Source organism: Lagopus muta, chromosome 16 (genome assembly GCF_023343835.1).
Source record: "Lagopus muta isolate bLagMut1 chromosome 16, bLagMut1 primary, whole genome shotgun sequence".
NCBI lineage: Eukaryota > Metazoa > Chordata > Aves > Galliformes > Phasianidae > Lagopus > Lagopus muta.
The window spans coordinates 4,471,774-4,491,422 of NC_064448.1; the positions used below are offsets into that span (position 1 = coordinate 4,471,774).

The window sequence follows — 19,649 nt, forward strand, 5'->3', positions numbered from 1 at the left end:
CTAAGGCAGAACCGTGTGCAAGGTCGAGCACACCGAGGGATGCTCAGAGGACACACGTCCCCTCTGCACTGGGACTCGCTCCTTCCTTCTTCTGAGAGAACAAGAAACAGGAATCGTTCTTATACCTCATTGGGGCATTTCAGTTTTCCCATCTGCTTTAGCACTTTCCTCAGCCTTTCCCGCTCTTCCTGTTCACCAAGGGCAGCGGTTTCCACAGGAACAGGCTGGAAACAAGGAAGTAACAGAAGCGACAGAGTCAACCATTTACTCATGTCCTCTGTGCCAGGAGTGGGTGGTACAGCCCTGCCTCACTGCAGCTGTGAACCTCGCGCTGGGTCTCCCACTGCTTTGAGCCTTTGCTGTTCAACACCAGATTTGCTCATGCATTTTCTGTGTTTGCACTGAAAGGGTTAATTGAGAAATGGACGAGCAGTTCCTGCACCAGCCAGGCTAAAGAGCAGGAGATGAATGCACAGGTTAAAGACAAGTCACAACTGGTAAGCATGGGACATGTAGAAATATGGTTATGCCTTGCCCTGGTATCTCACAGGCAGACACAACTGGCTTGTTAAGCACAGCACCAAAACAGCTGCCTGCCAGACTTTGTTCACAACCAATTTTATTGCTATTTCTCACGTAAATGGTGGAGAGCAAAACATCGGATTTTGAGACCTGTGCAAAGCAGAACCCACCAGTGCTGGGTGTGCAGGCACAGTTTTGGAGGCAGAGCTTTGCCACTCAAAATCCACCTCACCATACTCTGAATCTTCCGCCATTCTGGGATTTGAATTCCTGTCTTATTTTTCCATTCTCTGCTCTATTCCCAGGGATCAGCATTAGTTTAACTAGCTGCCTGGGAATGAATGGCTTTGCTTAGCAAGGGTAAGGCTATCACCTGGACTAAGCAGCATGCAGGACACTGCAGAGATGGTGTTGTGAATCCCTCCTTTGTAAAGATGGAGGAAAGTGGACAGCTGATTGCTTTGTCTTCTGTATGTGCATCTTTAGGAAGAGAGGAGAAATGAGGTGTGAGATGAGAGCTGCCCAGCTCTCTTACCTTGCTGACGTGTTCAGCCATGGTGTGGTAATTCAGCCCAGCTTTGGACTTGAACTGCTTTTTGCAGTGCTGACACTTCAAGGCGTCCTGCAGCTGAAGGAATCAGAGGCAAGTCACCATGGAGGCCCCGACACCTTCAGTTCTCCAAGGGTTGCTCATCAGTGAGCCCCATGGGCAGCCGCTGCTGCGCCAATACCAGTGGTGGGACCCAGCAGACAACTCAGCACCCCGTCCTCCCGACCCACTTTGAGCCTGCAGTTCAGTTTTCTCTTTGTTGGTCTGGATCTCTCTGTAATTTGGATACTGTTATCAAACCCATGTGTCCCAATTTTTGGATAACGTTCAGTTTTGCATGTAGATTTAAACCCCACTGGCTGGAAGCATCTGGACCTGATGTCTTCCTGGGAGAGGGTCAGGACAGAGAAGCAGCTTTGATCTACTGACATGCGGGAAGCTTCTTCTCTGCAGCCCTATTAATCGTGACAGATGCTGGTGTATGATGTGCTTTCTGGGTGTCCGAACTGTTTAGAATTAAGACACTGCAGGACACAGTCACACATACACTTCTCATGTTACTCCACTGCTTGACCCAGCTTGGTCTCCTGAATGATGCACACGCTGATGCAGAAGGGGAACTTGGAAAGTGAGTAAGCGAGTGATGACTTTTGCTGGGGCAAGTACAAGAATTTATTGACTCAAGAGGGGAATGCTCTGAGCTCTAGGAGACAGGATGTCTCAGCAGGGAGACTGCATTGGGATGGCTGTGGCTGTTCCTGCTCTTCCTGCCTGGAGGATGCTCCATCTTCAGCACAGTCCATTCACTCAAACCTGGCCTAGCAGCTGAAGGGGAATGCAGACAGAGCTGCAAATCCCTCCTCATCACAGAGCTCTTGAAAATGAAACCTTACAGCAGCCAACTGGAAATGACTCACTTGCACCTCTGCTCTGATGGGTTAATCTTGTTCCAGATCGCATCACCAATCCTAACAAGGTCAATGCTAAAAGAGCCTGAATTCAGCAGATGCCAGTGCCAGCCATTGTAGGGCTTACTGCTCTGGTTAACACTGAAGAACACAATATGTTCACATCTTAATAAACTATTTCAATTGGGATGCTGGCAGGATGTACCTGCCCTCAACTCCTTCGGATCCAAGCATGTTGCAACCCTTCCTATCCCTTATTTCCTTTCCAAAATCTAAGGAAAGAAGGCAGACTCCAGCTAAGAAATACTTCAATCTGATATTACAGCAGAGAACAAACGGAGAGGGTGCCTGCACTCCAAACTCCTTTCTGATGGGAGCAGCTCAAGGCACAGCTATGCCATAGGCTCATTGCAGAGATGCTGCTGGGAAGTGGAACTGCAGCCACACACAGGGACTGAACTTGTTGGGCCACAGACTGCTCTAGCAGAGATGCTGTGAAGCACCCCAGCTCCGTGAGTGACAGTTACCTCAGGAGGGACTGTGCCTCATGGGAAAAAGGAGCAGCACAGCCGTTCCTACAGCAGGAGCCTGCACATCCACCAGGGCTGGTGTGTCTGTTCTCACAGCCAGAGCACAGGTATGCCCTTTTGGGCAGGTCTGGCTCTCAAGGCCATTGTGATTCCACTTTGCCGTAAGCTTGGCAGGCTGTGCAAGCCCCAATTCCTTGGCTGAGCACCCACAGGCCTATTTATAGAGGGGAAGACAGACCTGGTGGCTCTCAAAGATCTGCATTCGGTAGGCTGGCTAGCCTTGCAGCCCACACGGAGCCTGCTTGGCTAGGGAGCTGCTTGGAAAGCACAGAGATAGGAGATAAAATGGCCAAGATCCCCATTCCATCGAAGCCAGGACACTAGCAGAGGCCTGGCATCAATGTAATGCATGGTTTGGAAGGGATAATAGCCTCTCACTGCCATATAAATAGTGAGGCACAGGCTGAGGAAGCATTTACAGAAAATGAATGTGGAATCAAAGCTGAGCAAAGTATTTTCAAAGTGGGAGGCATTGATCCCACGTTGGCTTTCTGTGGCAATGGCTCTGCACCACACCAGGTGACGGATGAAGACGTAATCCTTTGCTCTGATGGATGCTGGTGTGGCAGAGAGACAATTTTTCACTGCACCATTACTGAACTTCTGCATCTCAACAGTCTGCTCGAGCACACTGAGGCTTGGTATCTCACTGAGACATGCTCTCATTCAACCACAATTTATTTGGCCTGATGCAAGGCATGGCACAGAGTGAAATCCTGCAGCCAGGGCTCTGTAGGAGGCCTGATTAGAGACAACCCCAACAATCTCTCCAGCCTTGAAACTATTCATTTAGCTACTAGAAATACCCAACTCTGCTGGAGATATGGCAACAAGGGGCCAAGACCACAAAGGGATTCTGAATTGATGAGAATTAGGTGTCCATATCCCCCTGTGAACTCGTATCAAAGTGAGGCAGCCAGCTCTCTGAAGACGACTAGCAAGTGCTCTATCAGCCACAGCCCAGAACTGGTTTTAGGAATACCAATATGCATTTAAAAGCAGCGCATGCACACAGCCAATCCCCTCCAAAATCCAGATCTGTGTGACTGAGTATGGCAAGCTCTTACTTTCTGGCAGACATCCATATGCTTTTTGAGCCCAACGATGGTTTTCCTGGTTATAACACTGCAGGTTGGACAGGCAACTTCTCCCTTCTCACTGATTTCCCGCTGCCACTGGTCCTCGGGATTTGCTGGTGAGAGAGAGGAGGGAGGTGTGACACCCAGAGACAAGCAGAGAGCACCTCTTTTACAAGCCTGGGTTGGTCATGTTGAAAGGCACTGAAGCAGGAAGTTTGTGATGTTTAAAAGACAGATATTTATATTCATGGGCCAAACCAAAGCTGGACACAAATCATGCACGTGTAAACCATGCCAGTCCCTCTGCTCCTGCAGGTGCAGCAAACAGGGCCAACGGGTCACTGATGTGGGTTACCTGACCTGCTGGCATTTGGTGGCATTTCACATTTCTAACTCCTGCTGTTATTCTGCATACTGGGAGTTACAGTGCCCCTCATCACCTGAACTTGCCCTGCTCAGAATGACTCCCTCTTGCCAAATAAAACAATTAGTGGAAGTGAAACAAAGGTGAGAGCCTCAGCTCCATTCAGATGTGTGCCTGGAAAGCTTCTCTGGCATTTCTCTTCCCAGCAGACAAACAAGCAGCTAGGGGAGTGTTGTCTTCCAGGCGTGTGTTTATTTGAATGGCCAGGTCCAGCTTAAAAACACCTACAATAAGAGACACACGCAGCCAAAACCTGCCCCCAGATCCAGATTTCATGCCGTGTTCTCAGCAGAACTGTGCTGGGTTTCATGCAAGGGAAGCCCGGTCTGAATAAAATCCACCAAGTCTGTTTATTTGGAATCTTTTGCATGGCTGTGAGATCACAGAGTTGTTTATTTGAATTTGAAACCAGAGCAAGGTACTGCAGCTGTATTTATCTTGCACATCCTGCGTTCCTCCTGCTGTCAGAGCTCCCAGAGAAAGTCAGCCTGTGCTAGGTTGTAGGCTGCACCCTGAGGGCTCCAGGAAGATGCAGTCATAGTCAGTTATATGTTGGCATTGCTCATGGAGATGAAGTTACAAAAATGCCAGTATCCCAGGAGCTGCTTTGAACTGTGGTCACACTGAAGCCAGGTGGAACCAGGATCTGGCTGCTAACTCCCAGCACTTACAGCAAACCCATCTATCCTCACAGTGACCCTCTTTCAGGATGTCAGCTGTGATATTATGGTCAGCCTGCTACACCTCAAAAGGACAGAAACTGTCTGCTCCTATTTGTAGTCTTGTGCTGGGTCTAGCTTCTGCTTTTGCTCACAAACCTTCATGAAAACTCATCCAGCACAGAGGCTGCTGGACCAGGAAGGAAGCAGGGATCACAGGCTGTGCAGGTGGGCAGGCCCAGTGCAGAGCACAGGACCGAGCTGCTAAGCAGCCAGGCTGCATGCAGAGCTGCTGCCCCTGCTCTGCCTCCACCAGCCTTACCTGCTGGTAGGTGCACAGCTGCTTCCTTCTTCACACCAGCTCCTGGAGGCTTCTTTTTCAGCTCCTCCATGTTGGTGCTCCCCTCCAGCTTCTTGGCTCGATGGGCTTTCGCCTTGTCCTCTGCTTTGACGAGACCTGTAGTGAGGAGGGACTTTCTTCAACACTTGCTTTAATAGCATCCGACCAACTTACACATAGCAGGAAAAATACTTCTGACCTAGGAACAGTGAGATAGGTGTAGGTCTGCCAAGGCTGTATGTGTGGGACCACGTTACGACAGACAATGTTATAAATAACTGGTGATGCTTTGTAAACTGAAATAATCATTTCCCTCAATCCTCACAATTTAGGAACTACAGAAACACCATGGCAAAGCAGGTAGACTGCTTGTGGCAAGGGAGACCAGGAAGAAGACATCCTGGAGAGAAGGCAAAAGGGCATTCTGCAATAAACCAGAAGAGGCAATTGAATAGCAAGTCCAAGATATAAAAGGGATGCTCCTGCTGGTGAACTTGCACTGGAAAGGCTTAATGCTTCCTCCAAAGAATGAGGATTCCTTTTAGAAAACTGGACAAACTGGGTTCCCAGACACCATATCCCCCAGGACCTCTCACCACTGGCTCTCTGCACAACTGTCATGATGGACACAGGTCTCTCCTGGTCCTGCTGGCTTCTGGGAAGGTGAGGAAGGACAAAAGGGGAGGAGAGGTGACCTGGCAACAGGTACACAGGAAGAGGAAACCTAGCACAGTCCCCTTGGCTGATGGCAACCATCACTGAGCTGCCTGCAAACCAGAAAGGGCTCTGAAAGAATGAGCTGGGAGAGGAACTCGAAAGCAGGGCTCTCCATACATGCAGAAACAGCACCCCATGACCCTAGAGGCACCTTTGCCCCCAGGGAGCAAACTTTGTTGTGTTACAGATGGTATGCTGAACCACAGGGACACTGGGAAATGCCTGCTCTTGTTCAGTTTCCATTTGAGGCAGTAGGCCATGGGGGAATGGGTTTATTCACAAGGAACCCACAGCAGACATTTCAGTCTGTGGCAGAGTCTCTGTGGGGAAGTTAAGGGAAACAAACCCAGACTTCCCAGGAGCCAGAGGACAGGAAATCACAGAGACCACATCCCATCTGCTCTTTGGTAAGTGTGTTTAATTCCTTCAAAGCCATTAGTGCTTCTCCCCCAGGACTTGTACTGGAAGGTGCTGCCTCCTCCAGTGCCTAGAAACGCATGTTTTATTTCCTCAGTTGAATGAGTTTCATAGCCAGCATGAATCCAGTTGCTTTCAAGCTGGGGGTGTTCCAGGTTTCTTCCCTCCATACCCAGCTGGGTGTGCTGATGGAGCACGACCACAGTCCCACTCACTCTCGCTCTGTCAAGCTGAAGAAGCCAAATTCTGAGTCTCCTCTCAGAAAAGATCCCAGTAATGCATCTCTTCACCCTTGAATTCATTTTCTGTAACGTGGGCGACCAGCACTGGAGACAGTCTGAGGAATGGATGTGTCACCATTCTACTCAGCAGAAATAATTTTCAGCTCCACTGGCAATACTGTGGCATCCCAAGCCAGAGATCGCCTGCCTCACGGCTCACTGGTGCCAGCAGCTCTTTACTCTGTGTTACAGACTAAACCAGGTCCTTCCCTCTCTTCCCTCATTTTCCAGGAAAGGCTCCCAAGAAGAGCAGATTGGATTGGTAGCAATGATAACAATGTCACTGCCTTTCTTTTCCAATTTCCTCTCACAGTCAAAGGCACCAGTTCCTCTGCCATGACATCTCTGTGCACAGTGGTTCCCACTTTACTTCCACCACAGGGAGGGCTCTTGGGGAAAGGGCTTGAAATGTCCCTGTAGCTTCTCCCTGAAATGTCCCAGAGTGAAGCTACAAACCACAGCTGATCCATCCATGTTACCTTTTAGTCCAAATGTTCCCGAGATGGACGGCTGCTCCCCCGTAAACTTCTTAGGAGTTTTCTGTTTCCTTCCTGACTCAAAAGAGAGAAACAGAGAGAGAGATTTGGTCAAATACCCTTACTGCCAAGTGGATTTCAGCTGTCCCAGGGCCAGGGCTGTACACACACTCCATGTCAGGAGGAAAGGGATCATCCCAAGGAGGCCTTTACCACTATGAAATAAAGGAGATGCTGAATGCAGCAGGCAGCCTAGTGAACACTAACAGGATTCTGCTTCACCACAAAACTAGAAGTCATAATACCTAAGGCCAATTCAATGACTGAAGCCATGGTTCTGTCCAGTGCCAAGAGCCTCACAAGCTAAGGTATTTGGTGCTGGTTCACTTGGGGAGCCACAAGAAGTGCAAACCCATGCTATGACAGGGGTAACCATGGCCTGGCTCAGCCCAGCCCTGCCTGCCAGCCACACAGTGCTAATAAGAGCTTCCTGACACCCAACAGGTAAGGAAAATGTGTTTGTCACTCAGCCTGGTTTAATGCCACACTCAGGATAGAGAAGCTGACTAAGCAGCTCGCTATGCTGCAGGTAATTCAATCCACATCCAACCCCACAGGTACTACAAAAATACCTCTATATAGCTACTACCTGTTTTTAACTCACAGTGAAACTCACTGCTGCAAGACACCACGGGAGCAAATTAGCAGGATGTTAAAAAAAAAAAAAGGCTTAATTACATCCAGAAACCTTCAGCAGCATTCACTGGATCACAACCCTGACCCTTCCCATGGGAACCCCCTCCCCTGGGCTCCTGAACCAGCATAGCCCCAGGCTCTCATCTTACTGTGCTTCATCCTCTCCGGGTCCTCCTCCTGCAGTGATGCCTGGCTGCCCCCCTGCTGCCCGCCATCCTTGCCACTCGAGGACTTTGCTGTGGGGGTGGCAGCTGCAATCGCCTCGGCTGCGGCGATCTGAAACTCCTTGCTCTCCCGGCTCTCCGCCGGGCATTCGCCATTCTCAGCATGATCCTGGGACACGGCTTTTTCCGTCTTTGCCTGTTTGGGATGGATGGTGGGGCAAGCTGAACTCTCAGCAGCTCTAGGGCAAAGCACAGAGGGCTTGTTTAAAGAGGGGTTGAAAGACAAATGTCCTGACACTTCTCCCCACTCCTAATCCCAGACCATGGGAATGGAGGCTTCCAGCCATCCCTATGCCACTACCGCACAGCCCAGCCGCAGCCCGGTACCTTTTCTTGCCACTGCTCTTCCCAATGGCCTTGTGCACTTTGCTTTCTGTTTTGCTGGCTGGCACTGGTTGGTCCAAGTGATTCCAGAGACGATGTTTTTCCAACTGGGTTTTGGAACTGAAGGCAGCTTCGCAGTACGAGCAGGAGTACGTCAGCTTCTCCGAGATTGCGCCCTGTGTGGAGAAGGGAGAGAAAGGTGGGCATGGATGTCAGACCTCAGCAAGGCCAGCATTTTTCTGGTGCAGTTATGGACACAGTCAGTAATAATACCCTTCCCCTCATGACAGCTCCCAAATGTCCACGTTCCCTCCAAAACCACGAGGGATCCACTTGTAAGCACCTTCCAGCCTGTCCCTGTGTCCTCCCCATATTCATCCCATGTTTCTCAAAGGGTATAAGGCCTGAGAGCAGCTTTACCCTGCAGACTGCAATGTGAAAGGCCACTGGGAATGATACATGGCCCTCCGGTCTCCTTACCCCTTGGCAGCGCTGATAGTGGTACTTCAAGCCATAAATGCTGGGAAACTCCAGCCAGCAGCCTGAATTGGGGCATTTCACCCTGGAGTGGGCTTTGAATTCATCCTTCCACTGGTTCATCAGTGGGAGCTGGGAACAGGAGAGATGAGAGACGCAGCTGAGCGATGAGCACCTCGTGCCTGGGGGTGCACCGCTATGTTCTGAGAGGTCCAGGGGCACAGATGGGATTTCTGATCATCCCTGTCCACTCCCAGTCCCCTCCCAATGGTTTCAGTGCTCCCTCTCACCTGTGAAAGACATGGGGATGGAGCAACGCATTGCAGGCTCTGCACACTCTCAGTTCCCCCTGAGAATTTACCTTGCTGTGCCTCCTGAGGCACACAGCGTGCTCCCGGCCAGGCTGGGGAATAAATCAGGCCAGAAATTGCCTGGGTGATTTAACTACCCCACATTTCATTCAGGTGGTAAATCACACTGTGCTCATTCCCTCACGACTAACTGCTCTGTGTGTTGTCCACGCCAGTGTGCTGGAATTAAACTGCAAGATTCTAGGGGGAATAAATCAACCAGTGCTCCCTGATCGTTAGCCAAACCTGAGGTGGCTGCAAGAGAAATGAGCTCATCTGGGAACAGCACTGGGAAGGAGAATTTGGAGGGGGTACTGCTCCCCACCAAGGGAGAAAAACCAAAGGGTTTTTGTAGGGTGCTTAGCGATGCTGTGCACTCGCACAGAGGGGATACAGGACCCAAGATTCTGCTAAGCTCATTAACATGCTGCTTTGAAGACTAGACCACCTGAAAGGAAGGTTTAACAGAGCAAGGCTGACTGTAGTGGGTGGTGCAGGGAGCAAGGCAGAGGCAGGGACCTCATCTGGGCTCTTACAGGGATGTCTTTCAGTGCCTGGTTCTCAGCCTTGGGTCGTCCTTTCTTCTTGCCCTCGGTTTTGTCACTGGTTGCATTTCCTGCAAACAAATGTAGCAAAAGTCACCTTCTGCCCATCCTACCCCATGGTGTCTGCCCAGCTCCAGGCTGCCCTGCACAAGATGCAGATCCCCCTCTGAAGGCAATTCCAGCTTCCCTCATTGCAACTCAATGCAAAGTCCATGCACCTGCAGACACCTGTGCAGGAGGTGACTGAGCACAGTCCAGCTTCTCCTGCAGTTTGCAAACTGCTCTCCTTTAAGAGCAAAGCATTTTCAGCTGAAAGCCACACTCCCATTTGAGTCAGATGGAAATCCTTCCATAACTATGCTACTTAGCAAAAGAAATCTGTGTGCTGAACCAGCTGTTGAAATCCCCTGTTCACTCTGCATGGTTGGTGGGACTGAGCTGCCCTGGGGCTGCAGGACACTGACTTCCACGGGGAGCAACAGGAATAGGAATGGCAGGGGGTGAAGGACAGGTAAGGCAGTGCCTGGAGGGGCTCAGACCAGGAGGAGAGGTGACATGGACACCTCTGTAAGGGACCATGGCTGTGTGTGCTCACAGCAGATTCTCACTGTCCCATCCAGAAACCTGCTCTGTTCAGCCAGATGTTGTCACCACTTCCAAACAGCCACAGAGATCATGGGGCACAAGCACAAACACAATGAACTGTGCCAAGTCCTAGACTGGACACTGAGGCTCACAAGGACAGCAAAGTCCCGATTTCACCTAACTCACAACCACAAGAGACTGAGCCAAGTGGAACAAACACCACGACAACTTTCATCAGGGTTTGTATGCAGAGCTTGAGGAAGTTTCTCAAGTCAACCCATTGTAACACAAACTTTAATCCTTCCTAGCTGGAGCACAGTTCTGCTGTCACCCTGTGGGTCTGGAGAGCCTTGGTGAGGTGCTTCTGGGCAGGAAATCTATTCACTAGGACAGTTTTGGTCTCACCAGACACATGGTCAGGTTTATCTTCACCATCAGAATGCTGGCAGCCAGTTCACACCCCCTTGGCTCAGAAGAACTCCAGCACAAGCAGCCTCTCCCAGAGGACCCAGCCGAGCTGATGGTGCTGCATGACTGCCCTGGCACCATGGGTGCTCTGTGCTGCTCAGTCCCTCTCTTGTGCTCTGCTTTTAGAGTCTAACAATTGCTAAGAGAAACATTCCAAATCAGGGCAATTTCTGAAAATAGAGGTCAGGCAGTTGAACTGAAGTGATGGAAATAGCAAGAAATAGAAATGGCAATTTTCTGACATAGATTTCGGCACGACTCATAGCTTGGCTGCAATTGTACAAAAGCCAACACATGGACAAAGGAAGGGCCCGAGAGCTCAGACCGTGTTGTTACCCTGCTCCCTACTGGGGCATGTACAAATCTGCCTGCACAAGCACTTGTTGGCACAGCTCAAAAGGAGGAAGCAAAAGTAACAACCAAGAGGAATGAAAATTGCCTGTTCAAAAGCAAGGCGATCAAAGCACTGCCAACTCCTCCTCTGGAGGCAAGCAGCACACGTGCAGAGCATCAGCATGGCTGTAAGAGACCCACCTGAATGGAGAGATTGCTGCAAGGCTCCTTAAACTGTCACGCTTTAAGCAGCGCTGAGTCTCATGCATGACATTCAGACTGAGGTCTGAGGGGGCTTAATGAGAGGGATCAGGAATGAAAGCCATTTGCTATGACAACAGAACCAAGCTGAAAAAGCATCCCAGAGAAGGAAACCCGAAACAGCTAGCAGAGGGCAGTTGAGATTAAAAACCTCAACTAACTCAACCTATAAAACACCCTTCCCTGGTGAAAATCAGACATGAAGAAGAGGCCAGAAGGTGCATCAGCAATGGCCCCAGCTCCTGAGCAACCAGAGCTCAGCTCCAAGCCTGGCACTGGTGGCACTCTGAAGCCAATCCCAGATTTCTCAGCAAGTGAGAGAGATTAAACAGAAAGCCAGTTACCTACAGAAGCCCTGCCAAAACCATAGGCTCTCTTCATTTTCATGCCTTCTGCCCCAGCGGCCAGAGGTAAAATAGCAAGCAAGACAATTTCCTCATTTATTTCCCAGCCCTCAGAAGCTGAGCCAGCTGGTTTGCTTCATTTTGGTACCCATAAAAGCATCATTTGGAGATGCTGCATCCCTTGGGAATCCCACTAACTCAGAAGGCCTCATCTGCAAGAGCTGGCTGTTCACATACAGCACAGCAGCAACCTCTAAGGAACATAAAAACTCCTAAAGGCCTCCCATCTGGCCCTGCAAGGCAGCCTCACTGCTCCAGAGCTGCAGGGAAGATCTTGCAGGCTGACTCCCCCAAACTGCAGGCTTTGGAGCAGCATTGCAGGGCTCATTCCAAAACTCTTTTAGAGTGGCTGTGAGGACTCCTGCTCACCACACCTGCCTTATGCCTCTTGCATTTTCAGTTTGCTCTTATGTGCATGCTCAGACCACGCACCCAGCTCTTCCTATGTGCTTATGTAGGGAAGGACCTCATCCTCCACGTGAAATGGAGCTACTGCACATCATGGGACTGTATGAGCTGGGAACCACATAAACTCACAACACAGTAATTACCTGCTACTCCTCTCCTTTCTTTTCTTCTGCTTTCTCTCCTAAATGCTTCAAAATAACCCCAATTCAGAAGATCCCAGAGCAGCCAGAAGAGCACACCCCTATCCAGCAGCCCAGCATGCCAACGGCCACAGCTTGCCTTAGGGACAGCTCTTCTTTCCTTTCTACAACTTCCACAAGTTTCAAAACTTTTGGTAACGCTGCACATCAATTAAGTGGAAGAAAGCTCCCAGTCCAGATGCCTCTCCATGCCCTCACTGACCAACTGCCAGCTGGGGACAGCATTAAGCCTTATTTACCCTGACAAAGGGAATCCCCATACTTGTTTCCACTCTCTCGGCACTTTCCAAGATATTGCAGCAAGGTACCTTCATCATTCTTCACTGCATCACTTTCAGTCCACGTAAATCAGAACGAAGGGCCGAAATGAAGTCTGCCCTACTTCTAAGGCGCTGATAAGATGCCACCAGCCCTGGGTGCATGTACTCTCCACGATCAGAGCCACACGTGAGCCCAACAGAGGGGCTGGGAGCGTCTCTGCTCAGCAGAAGCAGACAGGAGAAAATCTCCTTCGGTCTGGAGATGCCTGAACAGTGAAACCCACCATCGATCAGAGCGACAGCGCATGGGTCCCCGAGGAGCTCCATTCAGGGGGTACGACACGGGAGGCAGCAGATGGCTGAACTCATTTCAGCCTTTCCACCCTTTCACATAACATTTAGCTAGCACCATGATAAACAGATTTAGAGACACCCATCTCGTTAGCCAGATGCTTGGTGAGATCCCCTCCAGCCCATTCACATTCAGAGACAGAAAAGCAGTTCCTTACCCAGCCTGGGGAGCTCTGCTGGAGGGTTCAGCCTCGCCTCTGCCCTGCTCTCTTTGCTGGGTTTGGTGGAACCTGCAGTCTTCCTTCCACTTTTACAAGCATAGGAATCCGCCATCTCTGAAACAAGCAGGGGATGCGTTAGAAGTCACATGGAGCTGGGAAGAACACATGCTGAAAGCAAGGAGAGCTGCTGGAATGGAGGGAAATTAGAAATCTGACAGCTGAAGCATTCTCACAAAGGGCAGAAACAAGATAGGTTTCTGAGTATCTGTCCTCCGGCTGAGCAATGCAAAAGACATGGTTGAAAAGCTGCTTTCATGATGAGCTGGTTTCCTCTCCACGTATAACAGCAAGGACTTTATTAAAACTTATGGGCTGGCTTCGTCCAGAGAAGTAACAGAGTAAATGGCTTTTCCTCTTCGTTTATTTCTATGCTTTCATTTAAGACACCAAAAGGAAAAAAAAATAGTGAGTTTTAATGAACAGATGTAGTGATAAATTTCCAATTTTCCTTATTAATGGGAAACTGTTATAAACCGAGAATTGCTAATGTTATCTAAATTTTCTGTATTAATAATTCAATTTGGTTTCTCTATAAATAATGAACATCAGAAATTATCACGGAAGGCCCGGTCGTGCTCCCTGCAGAAGCAACCAGCAGGAGACCCCTCTGCTTCAGGAGGATTAAGGCCATGGAGTGGCTGCTTCTGCCCAAGTTCATTTCAAGTATCCTCAGACACTGAACCCAAACCTCACACTTGAATGAAGGCAGATAACACAGCTGCTTGGAGTGAGCCACCCGGGTGCAGTGCTGTGGGCTGTACAGCCCGGTACAATGCAGCACGATGAGGGATGCACCTTGCAGGGGGGGCTCAGCCTGTCTGGTTTGGAAAAGTTTCTTGCAATGCAGACAAAATTCACTGCTGGGTTGAGCAAGTGTGGGATTGGGGACCAGTGAGCAGCATCTGGATGCAGCACTATAGCCCTCAACTCAGATCTTGCTGCAGAGCTCAGCTGCACCAAGGGACCAAACCTGCCCTAGGGGTGTCAGGGCTTTGGGAGTGGGTCCTGCTGGCCCCCATGGTCACATGCAGCCTGAAGACTATGGACAGTGCCAGGGAAGTGATGCTGATGCTCAGCCAGACCCGAGCAGTGCGACTGCAGGAAGTGCCACCTGCTGCCTTCTTTTCACCTCTGCTTAACACTTCTCTCCCATGTGCATACATTTTTTAAAACACAGATGTGTCTTGTCAGCCTCTGATGCCTCTCACATAACCCTGTCTGCATCATTCAGCTCAATCCAAGCCAAAGATGTGCCCCCTGAGCATCCCCAATCACCCTGCCCAGGTGCCCGGTGGGATTGCGGTGCTCGGGGAGCAGCTCCCCTGAACCCACACCATGGGGAAAGGGGCTGCAGGCCCCCAACCCCAGAGCACTGCTATCACAGTGTGGGACGCTGTGCTGCCCCTTGAGGTGTCCTTCCAGAGGTGACAACAGGGACTTCCTGCGCAGGAGAGCATAACTGTGCATGGCATGCAGACCAGATGCTCCCAGACGAGCTGGCAAACTCCTCCAGCAAGTGTTCAGCCAGTGACAAATATTGGGTTGTTTGTGCAGACACAAAGGTTAATCAAATCAAATGAGAAATTTCATTCTTGGCAACAGGTTCTCTGGCATTCAGTGCCGAACACAGGAATCATTTATTCCACTCCTTTGAACTCCTGCAGCAGAAGAGCTGGGTATGAGCTGCAGCGGCTCTGGGAGTGGGCACCCAGTGGGGTCCCTGCAGTCTTTCCCCAAATTGCAGCTCATCCACGGGAACAAATGTTCCAGTGCCCTCCCCTCCTGTGCCACTTGTGAAGGACAACACGCAGGGAAGGTCCTGCCGGGAGCAGACACCCAGCATGCTCACACCCAGCAGCAGTGCACGGGCAGCAATGGGAGCAAGGGATGAGCTGAGCATCGTTTCTTAATGCTCCATCCTGGGGCTGAGCATCGCTCCTGAGCGCTCCCATCCTGGACCTGCAGTCCCACTATCACTGCTGATCACTTCTGTCCCATCAGTGAGGCCCTTTCTGGCCGGTTTTGGAGGTTTGAAACTTCTTTGCTTTCCCCATCAAATACTGCTTTGATTTTTTTTTTCCCCTCTAATTTTTAGCTCATACGAAAAATAAAAGCCAATAAACCTCCTAGCAAGAGCCAAGTGCCACTCCATGACCATCAATACAACCCCGGGGATCCCAGAGGAATTGCCCCAGAGCCAGAGAGCAGAAATCAGCCCATTGTCTTCAGTCATATCCAAACTTCTTACTCGATTTGAGTCACACCCGCTGACACCAGCCAACAGCCTGTGCCGTGTGCCTTTCCATGCTTCCACTGCGTTTTGGTGCATTTTGCAGCCGGTGATGAGAGAAACAGACATTGGCAGGTCCCAGCTGTGAGCGGTGCTGGGATGCACTGGAGGAGGCCAGGACAGCCACAGCATCTTTGCAGGTCAAGCTTTACTCTATCACAACTCCTCCCAAGGAGGTGCTGGGCACAGCCTGACCGCTGGCACATTTGCCATGAATTGGAAAAGGGGAACTGATTCCACACTTCAACACGTATCAGTCACTGTGGACCAGGTCAGCAGCAGCACACACACACTCCAGCAGGGAATGCTGCGTGGCCCCAGCACTTTGCAATCATCTCAGCACACATCATCCATTGATTCGCTCCGCTTATTGTCAATAATTAACTGATGGCTCGGCGTGATGGAGGTAATGCCAAAAAGGCAAGTGAGCTGTGGGGTGAGTGGCATGGGGAGCAGTGGGGGTGCAGCGAGGCCATCACAGGTGGCAGCCATCAAAAGGAGCTCAGGGTTGTGCACTAAGAGAAACTTTTGGGCATGGGAAAAGGCTCCTTTGGGAGAAAGGGGAATCAGCAAGAGGGAAGCGCCTGGCAGGTGACATGACCACTGGGGTAAGGATGGCCACCCTGTGCTAGTGGAGATGCCATGCATGTCGCTGCCTCCCCTGCCCCTCTGCAGTGCTCTGAGTGCAGCTGCTGGCTGCAGGGGATGTCCATCTGAGGTCCTTCAGCATCACCACCATCACCCAAATCCAGCAACACCCGCTGGCCAGCAGTTCCCCTTAGTACCCCTATGAGTCCCTTTTGCAGGAAATCACTTGCACCGAGCAGAAGTAGCACCCAGCCACTGCACTTCACCCAAGTGCCTGTTTCTGGGCGCGGGTGAAGCTTTTGATGGTTTGAAAGTTTCTGTCTGAAACACATTAGCAAGTCCCTCCCCCTCAGCCATCCTCAGGCACAAAAGCAAATGGGAAAAGCACAAACACAAACACACACAAAATCCCAGCAGACAGTGAGCGGCAGCAGCCCCGGCCGGAGCCACCACCCGGTGTCACCACTGCCCGGTGACCTGCGGGGCCGTGCGTCACATCACCGCTGGGCTCCGCCGGTGCGAGCAGAGGCGGACGCCCGTCCCGCTGTCACTTCCTTGGGCCTGCCCGGGTCACGCCATCACCTGTCACCTCCACGGCCTGGGCCGTGCCATACCCGGCGGCCGGGTCCCTCATCCTCCTGCCCCGGCCGACGCATCTTCCCGTCACCTCCCCGGCCGTCCGGGGGGGATCCGCTCGTCCAGGGCCGCCTGTCACCTCGGTGCCCCGGGCCGTTCCACCCTCGGTTGCCGCGCCCCCCGTCCTCCCTCCAGGCTCACCTCTCCCGTCACCTCGCCGACCCGGCCACGGCCGGGGCCGGCTCACCCCGCGGCCCATCGACCCCTCGGACCCTCAGCCCGCCCCCTCCCCGCTCCTCCCCGCCCCCGTCACCCCGCTTAGGGCCCCGCCGCCGCCGCCGCCCGCCGCCCCCGCTCGGGGCCCGTTCCGGGCTGTGCCGAGGCCCCGTCCCGCCACCGGCCCCGCGCTCCCGGGAGGGGAAGCGAGAGGCAAAATGGCGACGCGGGCTGCGGCCGGAGGAGCGGGAACGGGAGCGGGGGCGGGGGGTCCCCGCGGCGGGGCCGGGCCGGGGCCTCGCTCGGTGCTTACCTCGGCGGCAGCGGCTGCGGTGCGGGGCGCTGGGGCCGGGCGCCCCCCGAGCGGCGAAGCGGCGCCGCCCGCGGCTGTGGGGCCGCCGTACGGGGCTCCCCGGCGCGCCGCCGCCCGCGCTCCGCCGCCGCTCTCCCGCCCGCCCCTCCGCCGCCGCCGCCGCCGCGGCTCATGCGCGCTTCCCCGCCCGGCCCGGCCCGCCCCGCGCCCGCCGGCAGCACCGGGCCCAGCGCCGCGCGGCTCTCGCGTGGCTCCGCCGGCGGGGCCCGGCCGCGGGGCGGGAGGGTGGCGGCACCGCCCCGGCGAGGCGGGACCGGGCGGCGCCCCCGGGCCGGGACCGGCGCCCGTCCCGGCGAACCCGCGGCCGGAGCCGGGCGGCGCCTTCCGCGTTCCCCTCCGGCCGCCCCGGTGAGCGGCGGGGTGCCCGTGCCGCGACGGAGACGGCGGACGCGAGGGGGCACGGCGACGGCCGTGGCCGAAGCGAGTCGTGGGGATGGCGTGGTCAGAAAGCGGGGATGGAGCGCTGACGGCCGTTCCCGAGGCTTTATGCTCGCGGCTGTCCCGCCGGCAGCCCCGTGTCCCCAGCGCCCTGTCACCCTGCGGGGCTGGCGGCACCGGGACGGGTGTGTCGGGGTAGAGCCGTCCCTAGGAACACCGTGACCCAGGGCTCGCTGTAGTCCTGCTGCCATCCCAGCAGCTGTGGCTGCGCAGCAATGAGGGGAAATAGGAGGCTGTTGGCAGGTGGGAGTGCAGCCCGGTGTCCGTCGCTACCAGGCTGGTGGCCCTGCTCAGCGTCACACGTCACTGTGACAGCCCTGAGCGCACGCCAAAGGCACATGGCGGTGCTCTAAGTTCCATCCCTGCTCCGTTTCCCCCCATCTCCAGGCCACGTGGGTGAGCAATCTGCGGGTTAGAAGGCTGTGAAATGCCGTTCTGCTCGGGAAGAATGGCATTTCCCAGCACCCGGCAGTGCTGCCATCACGGCTCACACCCCGCAGGGACAGCTCGATGCTGTCGCCACATGGGTGGACATTGACATGTTTCTGTGGCCAAGCTCTCCGTGCTCCCCGCCCTGCAGGGTCCAGCTACATCGCATCACCGGAGCAATACAGCACCAGCTGGGAGCTCCCCCGCCATTCCCCTCTGTCTCCATGGAGGGGAAGGAGCTTAATTAACGTCTGCAGAGAGCATGTAAGGCTCGATGTAATTGCTGGGTATGATTATCAGCGGAGCAGAGGGTGCTCAGCAGGGTGGGAGGGGAGGCACAACCCACCTCCTTTGTATGAATGGGGTATAGCTGAGGGAGCTCCGTTCCCTGCAGCGGGGAGAGCTGTGGAGCTGCCATGGGGCTGATGCACATCCACTGCACAACTCCTCGGTGCAAGGCTGCAAACTGCACCCGCGTCCCTTCAAGTGCCATCACACATATGGCATGGCTGAGGGCGACAGTTGCAGAGCTGCAGCCCCAAAGCTTGAGGGATGTTAAGAGGGGCTCAGAAGAGGCTCTCTGTCGCAGTCCGGCTTTCTGCACTGGCCAAGCACAGTTTTGCAGCACTTGGTGCATGGTGCCAGGGAGCGGTCGTGCAGTCCGGACATGGATGGGTTTGGAGAGAGGCCAGTGGCTGAGCAAGGTACAGAAATCCTAAATAATACCATAGAACAACAGCTACAGTTCCTATTTTCAGGCCATGCTCAGAGAAGGGGAGGGGGCTGAGGAATTAACTTGAAAAGAACAGCAAATGTGGAACAGATGCTGAGAAGCGCCTTTTTGTTCTTGTTTTCCAGGCGTAGAGTTGTGAGAGCCCGGCTGGGAAGGGCAAAGCAAGGAGGAGGAGGATGGGGTGGGGGTGGCCATGGCACAGAGGAGCTGTGCAGCCACGGCACTGCCATCCTTTGTGTGCTCATGGGAAGCCATCGTGATCATCCTGCATCATAGCATTGCCAAACAGTGGCTCATGGAGGAGGGATGCAGAGCCCATGGCTGCAGCACATGTCACTCTGTGCTACAAGGAGGCCACATCCGTGTCAGGACAGAGCCCTGTTGCCCCCAGTTGCCCTGGAGGTGCTGCAGCAGTGCTGCCATATGCACACACTTCCCAATTTCTGGGGGGTGGGTGTGCAGGGTGGGTGTCCCTCATATAAATCTCCACAGTCCCACCTTGGGGCTTGGCACTGCTGGCCAGGGCCAGTCTGATCTTAACTACACCTGGCTAGCATCTAAAAATGCAAAACATGGGCAAAAAAAATCCCTTTGAAGGGCAGGAAATTCTTTGATTTTAGAATGCAGGTCTGTCCTCCCTAGGGGCAGAGGGATGCTGAGGCAGTTTGGGTCTGGGCACTCTTGGTTCTTGAATCCAGGAATGTCCCTCTGTCCCAGAACAGAGCTGCTTGCTAGCATGCACTTTCTGGTGAATAACTCCAATACCCAGCAGGCTGCAGCAGCATCCTTCACACCATCCAACCTGTGGGATGACGTTGATGGGAGATTTTACCTGCTTCTGCTCTTGATGCACCTCCAAAGCTCGTGCTGTGAGCTGCCAACACGGGAAGCCACAGCCTGGAGCTGGGATGTGCAGCAACATCACCAACAGCAGGG

General features: G+C 53.2%; 1 protein-coding gene across 6 annotated transcripts in view; it reads right to left on the reverse strand.

The window, feature by feature from the left end:
* The window catches only part of ZNF512B (zinc finger protein 512B), a 29,856-nt gene extending 12,692 nt beyond the window's left edge, over positions 1–17,164 (reverse strand). The window contains exons 1-11 of one of the 6 annotated variants that reach the window (XM_048962673.1): positions 17,054–17,164; positions 13,008–13,124; positions 9,571–9,650; positions 8,688–8,816; positions 8,211–8,383; positions 7,809–8,062; positions 6,967–7,038; positions 5,055–5,189; positions 3,638–3,762; positions 1,058–1,150; positions 126–224 (exon numbers count right to left, since the gene is read on the reverse strand). In XM_048962673.1, the coding sequence (XP_048818630.1) occupies positions 126–224; positions 1,058–1,150; positions 3,638–3,762; positions 5,055–5,189; positions 6,967–7,038; positions 7,809–8,062; positions 8,211–8,383; positions 8,688–8,816; positions 9,571–9,650; positions 13,008–13,122 (1,275 nt within the window). In that variant the 5' untranslated portion in view covers positions 13,123–13,124; positions 17,054–17,164. Of the gene's footprint in view, positions 1–125; positions 225–1,057; positions 1,151–3,637; positions 3,763–5,054; positions 5,190–6,966; positions 7,039–7,808; positions 8,063–8,210; positions 8,384–8,687; positions 8,817–9,570; positions 9,651–13,007; positions 16,765–17,053 lie in introns of those variants that run through there. The other 5 variants (XM_048962674.1, XM_048962675.1, XM_048962677.1 and 2 more) reach the window with 5 other exon arrangements.
* Positions 17,165–19,649: the final 2,485 nt, after the last annotated feature.